The 16,348-nt window shown below is 41.8% G+C and overlaps 1 protein-coding gene across 2 annotated transcripts in view; it reads left to right on the forward strand.

Moving 5' to 3' along the window:
* The window catches only part of LOC104067343 (transmembrane protein 263), a 208,962-nt gene that overhangs the window by 120,386 nt on the left and 72,228 nt on the right, over window positions 1-16,348 (forward strand). Inside the window, exon 1 of one of the 2 annotated variants that reach the window (XM_054068471.1) lies at window positions 4,634-4,724. The exons of the other annotated variant lie outside the window; for it this stretch is intronic. Within the exon in view, the coding sequence (XP_053924446.1) occupies window positions 4,703-4,724 (22 nt within the window). The 5' untranslated portion in view covers window positions 4,634-4,702. Of the gene's footprint in view, window positions 1-4,633; window positions 4,725-16,348 lie in introns of those variants that run through there. 2 annotated transcript variants of the gene reach the window in all.

The raw sequence follows: 16,348 nt of genomic DNA on the forward strand, positions 1-16,348 counted from the left end.
TCAGGGGATCAATGGAGCCACAGACTGGTGAGTGTCAAGCCTACAGAACTTCCAAGTTCAAGTATTTGACTGCACTTGAATTTTCTTCCCCTGGGGAAGAAGAAAAAGCTTTAATTTATGAAGTGTCACAACACATTACAGCACATCACATCCCAACACGCCGCTGCATGGAGCTGACATTTGTTTGCTTTAATTCCTCAAAATAGCTTTTATTTAGAGCAAATGTTCCCTGTTAATTCAAACAGTTCTCATTTTCCTGTGCTCTGTACTTGCCAGTTCCCATGGGGACAGTTGTTCCTGCAGTGCTTTGCCCTGTGTTGGTGAGCTGTCAGGCCTTGTCAGAGGTTTCAGTTATTTTTCTTATGAGTAAAAGAGGATTTCTTTGTTGCCTCTCAGCCCAAATACTCACTAGGCAAGGTTCAGTGATGTTTATACTTTTAATTTTAGTGTTCTGACATACCAAGTGCTTTGCAATCCTGCAAGGAGTGGGGAAGAGTTTTGGCAGAGGAGCAGGCTCCAGGTGTTTGGTAGTCACCGTACTGGTTGAGGCAGTGGAAGCCAACGTGGGCCCCAAACACTCTTCCAGATGAACTTGCTGTAAGGACTGGCTGTGGTAGAAGCCACCTACAGAAAGTCAATCTGTCTGCAGACTCGTGGTGCTGCAGAAGCTGCCTTGCTTGCCAGGCAGCAGCTGCCTCCCTGAGGAAGGATACAGCCTCCCTGAGGTCAGCCAGCGTGTCAGGCTGAGTGGCACTCCTGTCATACAGGGCAGCCTCCTGCCGAGCTCCTTGGGATGAACGGGCAGTTCACTCTCCTGAAGTTGTCCTCTGACAGCACTATGACAAGCTGAAGTTTGTCAGCAAATAGCTGAGGCTCAGGCCTAATTAGGATCGATATCCTGTCATGGTGGGGGCTCTGCAGGCACACAAGAGGCACCTTCACTTGTAGTGAAAAACTGCAGAAGATTGCAACCATGCATATTCAGCAAGGAGTTTTCATCTGATTTGTGTACGTGTTTTGTGGGAGGACGAGGATCTGTTCTCCTGAGAACAGCAAGTACTGCATGTCATGTGCAGGGCTAAAAAGAAATGAGAAGGAAAGTTTAGCCACCTATCTCCTAGTGTGCAGTACATCTTTTGCCTCCTGTGTGAGCAACATCTATATAGGTACAATACTGCAAATCTCTGGGATTTGTCATTTAATGAATTCTAGAATAGCCAAATTAACACTTGCTTCATCTAACTTTACCTAGAGAGTCAATGTGACTTTCCATGTGATAACCTAAAGATGGGCAATACCCATTTTGGGTATGTTTATCTTCTTGAGGAAGATGCATATCTTGTCTATTTGGCAATTAGTTGCTGGACCATTCTCATAGGTGTATGTGGATTCTTCCTGCTTTTTTAACAACTTTATGGTGCTTGGGAAAGACCTTGGAGCAGGTATGTTCTTCCATCTTTTCTTCAGTTGGAATAAACAGACAGATCAGGTGATTGTCAATGGTATTGCTGTTCGTTTTCCTGGAGAATTTTTCCTTTTCACCCAGTCTCCTTCACTGTCCTTCATTTTGCTGTGTTTCCTGTGAAAGAGAGACAGAGCTGCCTGCACACAAAAAGGATTTCTGCTTCTCACTTCTCTGGGTGATTCAATGCATTAGCAAGTCCCAGGTCTATGTTGCATCAAGCCCAATGTCACACTACTACTACTGGAAACTGCTGCTGTCAGAGAGTGTAACTACAAGCAAGGTGAGAAGGACACTGAACAAGCAATGGAAAGCACTAAAATTCTTGGTCCTTCCTACTCTATATGTATTCCTGGAAAGATTCCTGCTGTTTACCTTCTCGATCCTCTACTTGAAGCCGTACTCTTCCCTAGCTAGGTACTGCAGAAACAAAATGGAAAAATTGCGCTATGACGATAAAGCTTGCAAGGGCTAAGCATAATATGTAAAAGAGTCTCTGGTGCCTCCTTAGATTACTGTCTCCTGGGTTTTGGGAATCACAAATAAATTAGACCTTCTGTAAACCACACATCAGGCAAGCAAATCTGCCTTGACTTCTGAGCATATTAAAATACTTTCCTTGAGATGGAGCAGGCTGTTGAGGAAAGCAAAAACTGAAGATCTCAGAACATCAGAACTGTTTTATTTTCAGAACATTTTCCCTTTATAACTGAAAAAGCTAAATGAGTAAGGGAGGCAGTTTTGGAAGAGAGAGTCAGTGGGGGAACAGTGTGAAACAGGAGGGGATAAGTGAGCAAGAAGTCACTCTGTTGATATGGGAGTCTCAGCACAATCAAAAGCAGTGTTTATGTAATTTAATAGAAGAACATGCCTTTTGCTTTCCTTTTCCTTGCTTCAAAACTATTTTATTCTGTTATGTTGTAAAGTAACCTGCATACACTTAATCCTAGGTGGCTGTGGTTTTTGTTTCCTATAGTGCCTCCAGATATCTGTGTAGGACTTGGCTTCTCTCCTGAAGACCAAGGCTACAAGGAGACTCTGAAATGTGATGGCCAAGCTTTGTGCATTTGGAGCGGTCCTTTCTGTAGAGGAGGGGTCAGCTAGAGTACTGTGACTCTAAAGTTATCAAAATGGCAATGAATAGTCACTATGGGTAGAAGGCCTAGTTGCATCAGGTGCCTTCCACAGTACAATAATAGGCTGCCTTTTAGCAGAGGCTAAGGGATTGTACATATACAAATGCCTATAAAACTTATGTATGGTATTTTTGCCCCTTCAGAACAGCACATTATTTCTACTGTCTGTCAGCATTTCTGTGAAGTTGATTTGTTCAACTAAAGAACGTCCTCCTTCTCTGGGCAGAAACCCAACTCACTTTCCTCCTTCTCCTTGCTGTCATTTCTCTTCCTCATTATGCTCCATATCCAATGGTAAATAAATAATAACTCCAATAGAAACCACAGCCACTTAGATTCCATGCTGCTTTGCACTTTCTTCTCTGCTTACTGTGGTGGGGTCTTTTTCAGGATTATTATTTATGAGTTAAAATTCAGAGCAGAACTGCAATGAATGACAGGGTTTTCCTTGCTTTGGGCATGAAGCTTTGAAAAAGTTTTGACAGTTTTCTTTTAGTACACAAAAACCCCATCTCAATTTGTGAAGAACAGCTACTATTTTGTATTTGGGAGACCACTGTGTTACCCATTGATTCTTCCAAACCCAAAAGCCATGGGACAAACCTCAAATAGTGTTGATTTTCTGTCTGCAAGGTTTATGTGTGAAACTGCCTTTGACTGTGTTGTTACTTGTCTGAGATACATATCTCTCCAGGGAGCATATGACACTTCTGTCCCATGCCTGTCTTGCATTCCTCATGTAGTTTAAGGTGTTGGCTTTAACCTTTAAAGCTTGAAACAGGATGAATGGTGTGTGGTATCACTCAGGCACATCTGTTGATTTCTCATCCTGCTAACAGCTGATTGGTTTAAGGAGGAACAGTTTAACTTGAGGCCTTTGGTTCTGTGATACCTTTCACATATTGTCTTGCCAGTGTCTGAATGTGCCATCCTTCAAGATAAACAATGGATTCTCCTTTGTATTCGTTGTGGAAGACAAAGAAATGTTGGCTGAGTCACACGTGGACCAACTGTAGGCATTATGTCTGCATCTCCTGATGTTATACAAGCATGAAATAGGCAAGATCATAAAAGCTGTGAAAGACATTACTAAAATTGACAATGAAAGGAAACAAGTATGGAATCTTTTCCTCTGACAGGTCAAATGAACGAACCAGGGGCATGGTGAAGTACATGATCCTTTGTGTAGCTGCTTCTCTCTCCTATTTTCACTTTCCTTGGAAAGGGTAGAAGGCAGACAGCAGATTCCTTTAGCTACTGTGCTTAACCTTACTTGGGCAGAGCCCATAGATTCACTTAATTTTGTGTCTTCTGACCTGTTCCACGATGTGTACTTCCTTCTCACCTACTCCTTGTTGCTTTTTGCAAGGAATCGTGAACTTCTGGGGAAGTTTTCTCTTTAAGTGACATTTATTTGTATTGCCTAGTACCGTAAAGCATTGCTTTGCCTTCAGCGAAATAAAAAAGGTACTTCAATGAAAAGAAAGGGGTAATAGCAGTGAAAGAAGAGGGTTATTATGTATCATAATGTTAGCATTCTTTGGAGAGATGCTACTGTAGTTGGAGGAACTAATCTTTGCTTGCATAAGTAGACAGAAAAGCTGGCAATTTACAGCATCCGCTCGTACCCAGATGTCAACTCACATTTCCAAAGAGAATCATCAAGTCAGGAGATAAACAGCTGGTACAGGCGAAAGGAAAATAAGCTTGTAAGTGTTTAAGGAAAAAAAAAGTGTTAATTTTTATGAAGTGTAGTGTGCTGGCATCTAAACAAATGAAAGTTAACAGCCAAGAGCAGGGAAGTAAAAAGAATTCTCTTTGGTTTTAACATCTAAGAATTTAAGTCTTGCTTCCTTTCATAACAGCTTCAGAGCACCCCTGTATTTTTATGGAGTTCTTTCTACCACAGCTTTGTGTATGCTAGCAACAAAACGAGAGCTAACATTGATGGATTTTGGACAGTCCCACAGCCCTATCTTTGTGTGCTTTAAACTGGACCAAGTATCAGAGTATGACCACACGTACTTCTATTTTTAGAGTTTAACCAGACGTGCACGTCTCACAATCAGAGAGAATCTCAGTAGCTGCGTCAGTGGCTTCAGGGATGCTGATGGCAAAGAGACAAGGTAGGTTTTGGAGACAAAGTCTGGATGCCACATATAGGATGCTAAAAATTAGTCTTCCTGAGGAGTGAGGCATTTGCCTAAACTTGTAAGTATTGGTCACTAGATAATTATTAAGCAGTTATATGTAAAAGCAGAGTGTTTCTATGGTCAACAGGCATAGAACTGTAGCTGCAGAAAAAGTCAGTGGTTATTGCTGAAAGAGCAAGTAACAGAGTGCTGACTTGCAGCATCCTTTGCAGGGCATGAGAAACAGCAGGTCTGCTGTCTGGCTCGTGGATGTCTTTCTGTACAGAGAGGAGGTAGGCCTGCATCCTAGTTGGGCTGACAACAAAGCAGAGTAAACAAATCTTAAAAAAAACCTAAAAAACAGATTATAAATTCTCTACTCCTTGAAGGAAAATAAAGTGCAGTGTATTTACTGTCTTTCTCCCTCCTTCCCTCCCGTTCTTTCTCACTCCAGTCTTCTAATGCTCACAGGGCCTAGCAGGGTTTTACGTGGAAATCGTTGGGATTATCTCCCAATTTTTTCTCAGATAATTCAGTTGAGAGGTTGTACAGAACTGAATGGTTTGTAGACTGGGAGTCACTAAGCTAGAGGCTTTAAGATGCTCCTATCTGGACAGAACAGTTCGATATTTATTGGATGTGCTATTAATTGGTTGAAAAATCCACCTTTCCTGTGTTTTTTTATTTTTGCTCAAGGTCGTTTTCTGAGGTTTGGGAAGGGCAGAAGGGTAAGTAAGTGAGATATCAGCCAGGCAGAGTGTACTGAAAATTGCTATGGTGACTTGTGATTTATACTACATGTTTCCATGTGTTTCTTCCCAAGTGAACAGGGGATTGCTGACAGTCTGCATACTGTCCTGGGGTAGGAATCCTGCCTAGCCCAGCCCACACAGTACCGAGTCAGAGGTAGTGTATTTCAGAGTAGGTAACAGTGCATGTACGAAAGCCAGACAGCACTGCTTGGAGAGCAGACCTGGAGACATTTGTGTGTGTGTTGTTCAGAGAAGGTCTCCTGGTTAGCAGGGACAAAAGGTGCAAGTATAGATTCCCTGCCATGGCTCAACCTCAACAGCCATGCCTAAAGCAGCAGTCCCCAGCAATAGTTCTGTCCCGCATCTCTTCCAGAAATAGAACCTGCAGCTGCCAGCCCTCCTCTACAGCAGTGTTTCAAACAAATAAATTGTAATGAGATGAGCCGTCTTAGCTGTTACAGTATTTACAGGATAGTTTCCACTTCACAGCCATCAATACCTCAGCCCTTTAAATCCATTAACTTCTGAACTGCTATACACTGCCTTCGTAATGGGCTGACACTGATTTAAGGCTAGAAAAACCCTGTTTAGAGCTCTGCATTAGGGAGAGTGAATTTAAATTGTAACCACACCATTTGGCCTGGGACTAAAAACGTCTGCAGAAGTGACACATTTCAAACCATGTATTGGATTGCAACAGCAATGACGCAGAATGTTCTTCTAGTCTTAGTTGCTGGATTAGCAGGAAACCTGGAGATTAGCATTACCAGCTTTCCTAAGGGGCTGTAATCTTAAAACTAGAGACACATGGCTGCTATGGTCTGCTATGTAGCCTTATCTAAAACCGAGCTGTGCCCTGGATCACCCTGTTTGCAGATGTTGGTGACGTGGACTCCCTGCATCAGAAAAGGTCTTCCAGAAAGATAAATACTTTATTTGAGCTCTGTTCAGTTCCTCTCTCAGACCTGTCACGGTAGCATCAAATGGTTTCTATTTTTAATCTTTTGTAGCTGATTGTTTTAGAGGAATTGAAGCAGACTTCACTTATTTATTGATGGCTGGAAATGAATACCCTGCAGCCTCCCTCTTGCATTCCTAGTGCAACGGAGAGGAGAGGTGTAGAATCGGAATAGAAGATCTATCACAGTCAGCCTGCAAGGCTGTTATTTGAGCTGTCTCAGAAATGTTTAAGTTTTTTGCTGTTGTGTTAAAGCATTGACAGTTGGATTTTGTTAAAGATGACACAAGCAGAGAGGTTTTATTTGAATCCCACCCACATGATCTTTAGAGATTTATGTACAACAGAATATGAAGCTCATTCTCATTTTTACATATCACCGATTGGCCTTCTTATCTTGTGACGCAGGGAGCGTGTGTATTTTGGAGCCTGGGAGGGAGGAGAGGGGAAGAAGGGGGTGGGGGGAAGAAGAGGTGCACCCTTTTTCTCTTCCACTGGTATATTTTGTGTGTATTGGTTAAAGCCTCTACAGTCAGATGCAGCTGGACACTAAGCGATGTAGGCTATGCAAGGACGGTTTAGCCACGTCCAGTCTAGTGATGGGATGCCATTTCAAACTCTTGCTGGCCTCTCCACATTGAGAGACTGTATCTGTCGTGCTGTATCTGTGGGCAGCAATTTTACAGATGAAAGCATATGACCCCAAGCAGCTAACACAATGGCAGCTATACTCTATATTGGCTTTGTCCTGCATGAGCAATCAGCAGTGAACCCACGTTCTCCAAAGGCACAAACCTCATATAATTTTGCCGCTGGTGTCTTTCTCATGAACCTTTCCTTTCCTGCTCAGATTGTTTTAGCCAAGGACTTAGGACAGGCATTGAGAATATGATTCCTGACACTGTATCCACAGTGAAGATCAGTCTGACAGTTTCTACTTGTTTCCTTCCCATTGTTATAGTACTGATAGCTAATTGCCAGTCTTTACCAGAAATAAGCCTCCTGATGCCATTTGAGGAAGGACCATATAGAGAAAATGTATGGCAAGAACTTGAGAGATGCAGCCTGTCACTTCCAGGAGGTGAGAAATAAAGGGCAGGTTGCTCTGCAATCTGCCACCAAGTTCACTTGTGTGTGCTTTTGGAGTGAACGAGGGTGGGACGTTTCCTACGGGGCTGTTCATGCATAAAGCAGCCAAGCAACGTTGAGCATCTGTTTCATTATTAAACCATTATCATTAGCTAATTTCTCAAAGTCAGTCAGTGGAAGAAGGGAAGCATCGTGCGTTTCACTGTGTGTGTACCTGCAGGTTACTTAATTTTCTTTTTGGATATGATTAGTCTATTTGATGGTCGTTAGTTGAAAAACAGTGAAGTCATTAAAGGGCCATAGGTGCCCTCTGGAGCCACTTGCTGTATGTTGATAAAGGGAAATGGCAGTGTTATACAAAATATAATCTGATCACCACATCTAATTACAGACAAGAGTAAGCTGCTAAAGAATGGTTCTGTAAGAATATAATATTTGTGTTCGTACTGCATTTCCAACTTGAAAGCTGTGAGCAAATATCGACTAATCCTCCCAACAGCCCCTGAGGGTGGGAAGGTAAATCTATTACTATTTATTAGGAGCTTGTTTCAATTAACTTTAACCACTGTTTAAATAACTATGAAATGCTGAAAAAATTAACGCTGTTTGCCTTGCAATGATTGCAACAATTTTCAACATTTTGGATGTGCTAGTACTGAGTAGCGTTTCTGGTATCTCATATAGGAGGGCATCATTTGACTGGAGGAAGACTGTTTAGAAGACTCAGAAAAATTACTTTTTATTTCCATTAATCTTTAGTGTCTTATTAAATACTAAATATTCTTGTTTGGTAAATGTTTAACAAGCTCTCTAGGGCTTTGTAGGATGTATTGTTTTCAATAAAATTGCACAGCACCATACTGCTATTATTACTACTATTCTAATTTGAGGAAATATTTTTCTGTGCAGCATAAAACTGTAGATGTTAGTAGTAAAGTCTCTTTTTACAGCATAGAACCACTGTATTTTTGCTCTTTTAATTGATAACATGCTCTCTCAGCCCTAGGCTAGGGGATGGGGTGGAAATTATGGATAAAATCATTAAGCATACCCTAGGCATCTGCAAGGCACAAAATGGACAAAATATTGTTTTGGCTGCTTCTGGGGCTCTAAATGGTAGTGTTTGATGTTGGTCATCTGGCTGACAGCTTCTACAGAGTTCCACTGATGTTAGGCTGTCCTATGGAGGCTCAAACCATCTAGTACAGGAGTGGTATTTCTTATGAAAGGCTGCTCTTGGAAATACAATAGTTTTAAAATCTTTCTTCACGTTAGAGGCTAGAGAGTTCTTGTTTGGGTTTATAATGTGTGTGTCACAATGGCAGGTCAAAGATGGGGAGTGATTCCATAACCTTTGCTTCAGTTTTTGTTGGCTTCATTTGCCAATGGTTGATGCTTTATTCCAGATTTACACCTAACGCATTGGCTAAAAAATTGAGTATTCTGTGCCTAGAGGAGAAAATGGAACATTTTTATTAGTTGCATGAGAACTTGGCTTAGCTTAAGCCTGTTCAGGTTGCTGGGGATTTGTGCCCTGGGCAATCTTTCTCTCATTTCTCTCAAAACCCATGTTTTCAGTTTTTTTATTATTTATGTTTATTATCATGCATATTTATCATCTTTTTTGAACTATCCCCTCCATGCAGAAACGTGCTGCAAAGCTGTAGAATGTGTACTATATTCCATAGCTTTCTCATGGAATGTTTTGTATGTAATTTTGTTACATAAAACTCCTGGATTTGACTCAAGGCTTAAATAGTTGTCAGGTGCTAGCAATAGATGACTGAGTGTCTTGTGCCCCTTTTTTGCTCATGTATGCTGAATGAAAAGCTGTTTATCACTTGTTTGGCAGACTCTCAGTATCCATACGCAGCTTGCATTAATGCTAATGAGAACTGCATACACACTGAAGAGCCAAAAGAGCCAAGTTCCTCCTTAATCTACACTATCAGATAGTGACTACCTTGTCATAGTACTCAAGGTGGCTTTTCACTGCTTAGAAATTCAGTTTACCGTGCCCTTATAGCTTAAACTGCATGTAGAAGCTAATTGGATTCCTCCCCCATTCTGACAGGTGAAATATGGGGCAGTGTATGAAAGGAGCTTGATCAAGAGGCAACAATTGGGTAAGCAAATGGTGCATGCAGAAAATCACTGTACATCTCTTACATTGGCGCTGGAAATCACTGGGTTCAGGTAGGTGCTAGGAAACATCAGCATGGTGTAGCTGAAGGTTTCGGGTAGCATTCCTTTGGGTAGCATACCCTTCTGCTTTTGTCTGTAGCTGACATCTGGTTACCTGGTGCCTGCAGCAAATGTTCTGTCTGGGAAGGGTTAATGAGAGAAGATCAAAGGTGTGCAAGCAGCTGATTTTTCAGCAGTGCTGGGCTCTCCTGAATGTCTCTCACTTTGCCTCTTCTTGATCTTTTCTTCTTCTAAAATAGTCTCTTACGGTATATCTGATAGTTAAGAATTGCTTTTTCTTCTTCCTTGTCTCAATAAAGTGCCAAAGGATCTGGGACCGGGTAGACATTCTATCAGAAGCTGCTTGGAAGCAGAGTCAGCACATCTTGCCTAAGCTGTTCTCTTCCAATTGTATTTCTCCTACTGACCTCTCTCTGAAATATGTCAGCCCCTCCTCCATACAATGCAGTGTTTAGAAGTTTGGACACATGTGTGCTTCCTGGATTTCATTTTTATGACAATTGCAGGTCTTAAGAGCAAATTAAAGTGATTGGGGTTTTTTGGTGGCTTTTATTTTTTATTATTTTGTCTTTGGAGGCACTGATTGACACTCCCACCTGAGACTCTAGGCATGCTTTGTCTGCTGCCTGCTCCTAGTCTTTTCTGGTCCTCATGTGTTCCCGTTGCTCTTGAATGCCTGAGACGTCCTAGAGTTGTTGTTTTTCCTTAGTCAGAGTTGATTACAGAGATTTTGAGACAGGAGAGTCTATTTTATTATACCTCAGCCAGCCTGAGCAAGCGTAGTCCTCCCGGTGGAGCTCCTGACCTGTTTTATATGGACTGGATGGCAGAGACAGCAACTGTGGGTCTTCATTGGTTGTTGTGCACCTTTCATGGATTAACCTTGCTCTGTTCTTATGACATTATTTTGTAGGCATGTTGACAAGCTGCTTTGATAATAAGGAGTGGGTGTGTATTAACTGAGAAAAGGCTTTGGCTCACCTTCACTTATTGTATGAGCCAATTAGGCAGCTGTCTCCCCGTTGTTGTAACTAGAATCTGGGTGAATAGAGCTGGTGGTTAACTATAGGTGGCAGCAGCTTTCTAATGCTGTTATTACGTGTGCGTGTTGTTCAGTTTTTCCAAAGCAGAGGTGATGCTTCATTCAGACCTCAGCTCCTATTCTTCTTTGTTAAGCTGAAGCATTCTTAGCATAAACTTCTGTAGGAGAAAACCTAGATGGTGCAACAAGTCATTACTACTCTGAGAATTTTCTGTCTGCAGAACAGGATGTGCTTTGATTGTCACACTCTTTTGTATTTATTAAATTGTAACTTATGCCTATTTCCAGCACTACAACGTTTAAGAAGATTTCTGGCTCAGCCTGATTTCTGGCTGCCTTCTGTGCTGTACTTTTACAGGTTTTCTTGAATTCTGTAGTGATGTATAGCTTCCTATGCTGGCATCATACTAGTGCTGCATTCTCTGTAATCATCCCTTGAACTGCCTTGCTCTGACAGAGCAGCAGCCTCCAAGCTACAATCAGCAGGCCCTCGGTGACCCATGTGCTACTTTGAGGTGGGAGGAGTGGGTATTAGGAGGTGTCTGTTTAAAAGCAACTAAGAAAAATCAATTGTCTGTGGACTTAATCTTGCTTTAAGGTTCTGCACTTTTCCTGGAAAAAGCCTTCAGGGGTAAAAGCAAATCTGTGCACTAGGAATCACCATTACATCTGTCAGTATTAATACTATAAATAGGAATGTTTTGGCCAGTGAATCAAAAGAACTTCTAACTCTGCTGTAATACACTGGTTTGTGGGGGTTGTGGCAAATGTATCACAGAATCACAGAATCACAGAATCACACACAAGGTTGGAAAGGACCCATTGGATCATCGAGTCCAACCGTTCCTAACACTCCCTAAACCATGTCCCTAAGTACTTCATCCACCCGTTCCTTAAACACCTCCAGGGAAGGCGACTCGACCACCTCCCTGGGCAGCCTGTTCCAGTACCCAATGACTCTTACTGTGAAGAATTTTTTTCTGATATCCAACCTGAACCTCCCCTGACGGAGCTTCAGGCCATTCCCTCTTGTCCTGTCCCCTGTCACTTGGGAGAAGAGGCCAGCTCCCTCCTCTCCACAACCTCCTTTCAGGTAGTTGTAGAGAGTAATAAGGTCTCCCCTCAGCCTCCTCTTCTCAAGGCTAAACAACCCCAGCTCTCTCAGCCGCTCCTCATAAGACTTGTTCTCCAGCCCCCTCACCAGCTTTGTTGCTCTTCTAAATGTAGTGATAGATGTTCCTCAGAAACAGGAGAAACATGCACCTCTCTTAAATTGAAAACTGAATTAACTTCCAGTTTCATTTGCTGGATAAGAACTTTGCATTTGTCTCATACCTGATCATTCTTAAGCTTGATGTAGGCTGCTCTCAGTCTGAAGCTGATAGTGAAACATCAGGCACTGACAGTGAAACACACCGAACAGTGTGGCACTGGTAGTGAAACAAGGACTGCAGCAGGACATTTTAAAGGTCTCATACCTGCAGCTACCTGAAGGCATTTTGAGAGAACCAAATACCTAGGAAATGCCAGTTTGTTGAAAGAGAGTGAATTGCAGTATGGAAGCTTTCATGGGAAGAGTATCCTGTTTCCAGGAAGTAAAATTCGAGAAGCTTCCTTCCGTATTCAGTACTATCACTTGACATGTAAGAGATAAGGCTGCAGCTTCCTCCTCTCCCTGGATAAAACCAGGACTCAGACTTAATTTTTCCCATTCTAGGTGGGAGATCTAGCTGATGAGTTGCTGGCAGCTCTTCAATGGGTACTCTCTTGCTTGGTTACTCTTGGAGCAAAAAGCCTCTTGGTTTCCTTCAGGGAGGAAACAGGAAAGCGTATGAAATCCTGGAGTAGCATGGGATGAATAAACCATTGTCACTCACCTGTAGACATGATGTGTTGCCACTCGGATGTGTGCAGATTACTGTAGGTTTTTCTTCAGTATGCTGGCAGGTGAGCATGTGCTTTTTCTGCACAGTGCATAGGTGAATTTCCCCCCAAGAACCTTGGTGTTAAATGAAGCTGCACAGCTCTTGGTATGCAGGATAATAGGTTAAAGCTAGTTAAGCTGTCATCTCTGCCTAGTAACAATTAGCGTACTGAGAAATTAAATCAAATGGTTCCTGTACAAATAAGAGGGTTATGCTTCCCATTCCAAGCGACTGGCTCTTTGCTTGGGTCCCTAGTGATACTTTACTACCCCTTTACTTCTCACATTGCTCCTTTCACTTCTGGTGTTACCTATCATAACTTCATCCTACAGTCAATTAAAGAAAAGAAAAGTACTTGGTTTTCCAGTTCAGTGTGTTCTTGCAAAAGCCCCTTAGCATTAGTCCATGAGTCAAACTGTCAGGTGGTATGTGTGTGTCTCTCCCCCTTATGCGTGTACACACTGCAGTTTTCCACCAGCCAGGAAAAAGCAGCAGCGTGTCTGACCCATGATACTTCCGGTTTCTGCTGTTGCCTAATGAAATCCTTCAAAGCTAGAGGGATAATGCTTTGGTTTGTGTTTGAGGCTCAGAAGGTGGTGGTTGTGAATAATTCTGAGTTCATAGGCAAATACTTTTTGTCTACTGGTAGAAAGCACAGAGCCCCACCACTGCTCACTTTTTTTGCAGTCATCATTCCCTCTTTTTACTTGTTTCCCTTTTTTACATTTGAGTGGAAACTAGTGGGACAGCAAATAAATGCAACCATTAAATTATGCTGGAAATGATGAAATGAAAGTGCATATTATATTTATACCTGATGCATCATTCTCCTGCCTCTACCTTCCGGCCCATCACATTCCAGTCTATTTCAGAGATTTAGGTGCATTTATGTCAGATCTACTATCCCAGAATACAACCTACATGCAATTATCAACCCTTAGGGATATATTAGATGTAACTATTATATCTTCTTATGTCAATAAAATTATAATCATGGAATGCACAAATGTCCTACTTTGGTTTCTAAAAGCATCACAGAAAAGAATGAGATTAAATGAAAGGGCTGTTGTGCTGCATCTTACACATGCTTATATGCAGAATGTTGCCAAAATCTTGAGCTGAGGCATGCATCTCCTCTTTCTGTCTGTTGCTGACAAATACTCAGCCCTGAACAACTAAGTGCCTGCATAAGAGCTGACAAAATTAGATTGAAAGATTAATTAGGCTTTCCTCCATTTCTCCATGTGCCATGTCGAGGAGAATCACGAAGGTCTGAGTGGCTGGTACAGCTTTGGTCAGGAGTGTCACATACAGATTTTACAGGCCTGTCTACACAGAAATACTTAGTTAAGTGAAACCAAGTTAATGAAAGAGCTGGATTTCAGATCACTAGACCCCTTCAATGCTCTCCTCAAGAAATAAATTGTTCTGAGTTCTCATTACGTTGCTCAGACCCTTTTTAGTTCTGATTGAAAACGTCTGTATGGAGGTTCCTTAGGTAATTCACCTTAAACTTACACCTGTACTTAATTTGGTTTAACTAGCTTAAGTTTCCCTTAATTGCAGATACACCCTGCGTGAAACAAGCTGTATTTAATTAGCTCAGCAGAGCCTGGAGGGCAGGAGCTTTGTCAAACTGAAGTTCTATTCTCCCTTTCAGGCAGGTATGGTTACTTACCTGTGCTCATGAAACAAACATCTCTGACTGTGAAAAAAGAGCTTCATCTCCTTAAGAAAACTGTACAGCCCTTGGAATTAAAGGAGTAAAGGGAAAGGGAGATTTTATTCTGTGAGCATATTATTCTGTTATAGTCTGGTCTAGTATGTTTTTGCATCTTCATTTAAACTTTCTGGTATTGACTACTGTCACAGACAGAAAAGAAGTCTAGACAATGTCTCGCTGATTCAGGAATACAGGAATTTCCATACTCTGAGCTAAGCCTCTGTGGCAGGGCTGCAGGCAGGGCTAACAGCACCTCTTTCAACCAGTGTGTAAAACAGAATTAAATTTTCTAATACTTCTAACCCAAACAGTTCAACAGCCAAAAATATTCATTCAAAAAATACTGGTATCTGGCAATTGCTATTATAATTCTCAGTTTTTAAGCTGGGGCTCATCTAAATGCCAAGGAAATGGGAAGAGGAGGCTGTCCTAAACTGCAGAAATACACGAATCACTATGACTTGGTTAAGGATTTGGTGATCAGTACCTGTAAAGGGAAAACACATGGGCTGGGTTTTTTAAATAAACTGAACACAAAGTTCTGTTTCCCTGGAAAGTACGTAAGATTTGGGGACACACTGTCTTGCAAGAGGACAGCTTTCTTCTCGGTTTATCAACTTAGCACCTCATGCCTTGCCACAACTAAGAGGAGGTGTTAACAGTTGCTCAGCTGTGTAATATCCAGAAGTGTTTACCTAGATGTAAAAGCATACTGGGCTGTTGGTGGGATCTGTGCAGTAGCTTGTACATAGGTTGAATGGAAGAGATTTTTTTTTTTAAGAGGGATCAGGAGCATAAATCCTGTAGTTAATGTTTTAGGAGCATAGAGTTCTAGTGGTAGTGAGATTTCAATCAATTTTCAGTTGTATTCACCAGAAATTTTATTGAGAGATACCACGGTGAGCACCTGTAAAACTCAAGACATCTATTTGATACAATCAACAAGCTTGCAAGGACTGAACAGTACTAAATTTTATCCCTGTCTGTTTCCCTTAAAGGGTTTGTTATCAGTAGGACAGGTACAGGCTGGTGCTGGACAAGGGAAGTTTTAAAATCAGGAGACTTATATCTTTGGTTTTTTCCCAAATTGCCCTGTTCCTGTGCGGCATTGCCGTATTGAGGTGGAAGACCTATCCCTATCAAAAACCGTGTGCATGTCATTCCGGTTATCACCGTTACACCCTTTCAAGGTACTGCTATTTCTAAAATCACCAGCATTTCTGTAAGATGAAGAGTAGTTTTGTGTTTACTTAAAACTTCCTTGCAGAAATCGCTTTCCCTGGTCTCTATGCATGCACGTGCATGTATGCCTGCACGCTGGTGTGTTATATAAAATAACTGGCTGCTTTGGAAGGGTACTCTTTTTTACCCTTTTTCCTTTCTGTGACTCTAATTTACAGTGTCCTGTGGGCTATCTCTGCTTGAGTAGATGACTGCAATATTATTTCAGGAAGAAAACAAATGAGACTTAGGAGCGGCAAAACAGATCTGGTTGCAGGAGGATTGGGTAACGAAGGAAATGTGCTGAAAAAATGCTTTCCTGCTTTCTGCCTTTAGAAGGCTATATAATTTATAACTGTTCTCTGCAAAGTATCTGAGGCAGTGCCAGGTGGTGGGGAGTTAAATTAACCCCTGTGGCACGTAGTTATCGGCAGAGGCCAGACCTGTGGATCAATACCTCAGTGCAGTGAGTCACCATATCAACTGGAGAAAGTGAATCTGTAAGCTCCTTATTTCTCCATTCTTTTAATCGCAGGGATGAGTCTGGCAGTGATGAAGATGGAGCAAACACAAATGTCTGATGCTTGAAGCCTTTTGATTTCTGAGTTGATGGGGTGAAGCCAATGAAAAGCTGTGAGACTCAGTGCACTGAGTCTGATAGTGTATTGCCTTTTTCCAAGTCTCCTCAGTCACCTTTTTCTTC

The sequence above is a fragment of the Cuculus canorus genome, chromosome 5, assembly GCF_017976375.1.
Source record: "Cuculus canorus isolate bCucCan1 chromosome 5, bCucCan1.pri, whole genome shotgun sequence".
Taxonomy (NCBI): Eukaryota; Metazoa; Chordata; class Aves; order Cuculiformes; family Cuculidae; genus Cuculus; species Cuculus canorus.